Below are 3,173 nucleotides of genomic sequence, written 5' to 3'. Positions count from 1 at the left end.
GCTGCTGCAGCAAGACTGTGTTCAACGGAAGCAGAGCACCAGCAAAGCGACGCCGAAGCTGCTGCTGCTGTTGTTGTTGCTGCTGCTGCTGCTGCTCGTCTGGCGGCGGGTATTTTTGGTGCTGCCACTGCTATCATTGCTGGGTGTGTTGCTGCTGCTACTGCGTGCTGCTGCTGCTGCTCCAGCAATTTGCTGCTGCTGTGCGTTGCGTGTTTCTCTGTGTGTCTGCAGGAGGCGGAGATAGCTGTGGCTGAGCAGCAGCAGCAGCTGCTGCAGCAGCAGGAGCAGCAGCAGCAGGAGCAGCAGCAAGCGAAGGTTGCATCTTCTTCTTCTTCTTCCTTCTCCAGCAGTTCTAGTTCGCTGTTGCGGCCTGCTGCTGCTGCGGCTCCTGCAGCTGCTGCTGCTGCTGCTGCTGCAGTGCCTGCAGCAGCACTTCTCAGCAGCGAAGACATATGCTGGTGTCTTCATGCTGCTGCTGAGGAGGACCTGCTGCATCAGGTGGTGCAGCAGGCGCGCGCAGCACACCCAGAGGGCCGCCTCGTCTGGCCGCTCCTCCGCCTGGTGTGTCCCCGCTGCTGCTGCTGCTGCTGCTGCTGCTGTCGCGTTTGCTGCTTGTGTTGGTTGTGCTGCTGCTGCTGTGTTTGCTTCTGCTGCTGCTGCGTTTGTGGTTGCTTCTGGTGCTGTTGCGTTTGCTGCTGTTGCTGCTGCTTCAGTTTTGTTAGCACCATGACTCGTAGAAAGGCACTGCTGCTGCTGCTGCGTGCAGCAGCAGCAGCAGCAGCAGCTACTGCTGTTTGACTCTGAGCTGCTTATGCTGCGTGCGTCCCTGTGCTTGTGCTGCTGCTGCTGCTTATGCTGCTGCTGCTGCTGCTGCTGCAGCGCGGGGTTGGCTTCTGGCTGCGCAGCCCTTCTACCGTCCGCCAGCTGTGCGAGCTGCTGCTGCGGGATGCAGTGAGTGCAGCAGCAGCAGAGCAGCAGCAGCAGCAGGGAACGCTGAACCTCAAGGGGCCGCCAGAGAGTTCGAGTCCTTTCATATCTGTACGCAGCAGCACTGCTGCTGCTGCTGCTGGGGTTCAGCAGCAGCACGGAGCTGCACCGTCTGGAGCAGCAGCAGCAGCAGCAGCAGCAGGAACAACAGCAGCAAGTGCTGCTGATCTCGTTGCCTTGTGGGCAGCAATCAGCGGCAAGAAGGGCCTCATCGTGGCCTCACTAAAGGCTCAGGGGAATACAAAGGTAAGCAGCAGCAGCAGCAGCAGCAGCAGCAACAGCAGCAGCAGCAGCAGCAGCAGCAGATGTTAGTTGCTTTTAGTTCGTGGCTTTGCAGCTTTATTAGAAATACTGCAAATTGTTTGTCTCTCAGCTGCCTGCATTTTGTCTCCTTCTGTCTCTGTCTCCTCTCCTGTCTTTCTGTTGCTTCATGCTTCTGCTTCTGCTGCGTGTGTTGCTGCTGCTGCTGCTGCTGCTGTTGCTGCTGCTCATGCTGCTGCTGCTGCTTTGCTGATGTTTGTGCTGCTTTCCTGCCGGTCCTGCTTGCGCCGCTACTAATCCTCCCACTACTACTACTACTGCTGCTGCTGCTACTGCTGCTGCTGCTGCTGTTGCTGCTGCTGCTGCTGCTGCTGCTGCTGCTGGTTGCAGGCAGCAACATTTTTGTTGTCTGATTCAGCTGACGTTCGGTGGCGAGCAGCAGCAGAACGAAATGCCTTTCATCTGCTGGCGCAGCGGCGCTGCTATTTGTCTTTGGCGTTTTTCTCTCTCGCAGGCAGCTACAGAGAGGTTGCTGATGTTTGCTGCAGGTAATATACTGCTGCTGCTGCTGCTGCTGCTGCTGCTGCTGATACTGATGCTCCTGCTCTTGCTGCTGCTGCTGATCATGCTGCTGCTGCTTCTGCTGCTGCTACTGCTGCTGCTGTTGCTCGCTCCACCTTCTGTGAGAATGCGGCCTGAATGCGGAACATTCAAACTCTCTTCCTGCTGCTGCTGCTGCTGCTGTTGCTGCTGTTGCTGCTGCTGCTGCTGCTGCTGTTGCAGGGTGCTGTCAGACACGCAGCTAGCCCTCTTTCTCTGCAGAGTTGGCGCTGCTGTCTCCTCCCCTGAGTCTCCTCCCTTAGGAATGGACTCGCAGCCATGGGGCCTGCAGGAGCAGCAGCAGCAGCAGCAGCAGCAGCAGCAGCAGCGGCAGCAGCAGCGGCAGCAGCCTGGTGCTATGGGTGCGGGAGCAGGGAAGCTAGAAGGCAGAGGAGCAGCGCCGGCTCCAACTGTTTCTGCAGCTTCTGCTGCTGCTGCTGCTCCTGCTGCTGCTGCTGCTGCTGCGGAGACAGCAGAAATGCGGGGGGGTCTTCCCCCTTCGCCTCTGTCGTTTGATGGCTCTGCTGCAGCAGAATACAGCAGGGTGCTGCTGCAGCGGCTGCTGCCGCAAGCAGCAGCAGCAGGAGATATATGGCTGCGTTTCTGCTGCTACTGGTTAGCAGGCCACTACACCCAGGCCTTCGAGGCTCTGCTGCCTCCCTATTCAGGCGCGCAGCAGCAGCAGCAGCAGCAGCAGCAACAGCAGCAGCAGCAGCAGCAGCAGCAGCAGCACAATGAAGTGCTGCCCTTCAACCCGCGCATGTATTTGCAGGGCAGCTATCAGCACCAGCTGGGGAGGCCTTTGGGGGGCGGTGCGGTGGAGGGTACAGCAGCAGCAGCAGCAGCAGCAACAGCAGCAGCAGCAGCAGCAGCAGCAACAGGCGATGAAGGAGTGTATGAAGGGGGCTGCTGGAGGGTCTCTCTGCCTTCTCTGTCTCTTTCTCTATTCAGAGCCGCCATAAGACAAACCCTCCCAGTACGCCGCGCCCAGCAGAAACACAAAGAAAAACACCTGCAGCAGCAGCGCCAGCAGCAGCTGCAGCAGAAGCAGCAGCAGCAGCAGGAGTCCCTCCTGGAGTCTTTCTATGGGGCTGAAGACAAGAGCAGTCGGACGAGATACAGCCGAAGCAGCAGCAGCAGCAGCAGCAGCAGCAGCAGCATGCGGTGGGGGGGCTCTATGGATGCCTCACGAACTCCCTTTGCTGCTGCTGGCCGCCGCAGCAGCAGCGGGCGGCTGAGCTGGCGCGACAGTTTGTCTTTGTCTCTGCAGGATTTGCATAGAGCAAGCAGCAGCGACAACAACAACAGCAGCAACAGCAGCAGCA

At 59.0% G+C, this 3,173-nt stretch overlaps 1 protein-coding gene across 1 annotated transcript in view; it reads left to right on the top strand.

Moving 5' to 3' along the window:
• EMH_0066520 (AGAP010490-PA, related, related) overlaps positions 1–3,173 on the top strand; it is a gene marked incomplete at both ends in the record, with an annotated part of 5,853 nt that overhangs the window by 2,388 nt on the left and 292 nt on the right. Inside the window, 4 exon segments of the mRNA XM_013498513.1 lie at positions 232–561; positions 880–1,233; positions 1,639–1,796; positions 2,032–3,012. Coding sequence (XP_013353967.1) covers positions 232–561; positions 880–1,233; positions 1,639–1,796; positions 2,032–3,012 — 1,823 coding nt within the window.

This window comes from Eimeria mitis, genomic scaffold (assembly GCF_000499745.2).
Source record: "Eimeria mitis Houghton genomic scaffold, Emh_scaff3480, whole genome shotgun sequence".
In the NCBI taxonomy this organism is placed as follows: domain Eukaryota; phylum Apicomplexa; class Conoidasida; order Eucoccidiorida; family Eimeriidae; genus Eimeria; species Eimeria mitis.
The sequence above is the reverse complement of the archived record's forward strand: the minus strand, read 5'-3'. Positions and strand labels throughout refer to the sequence as shown.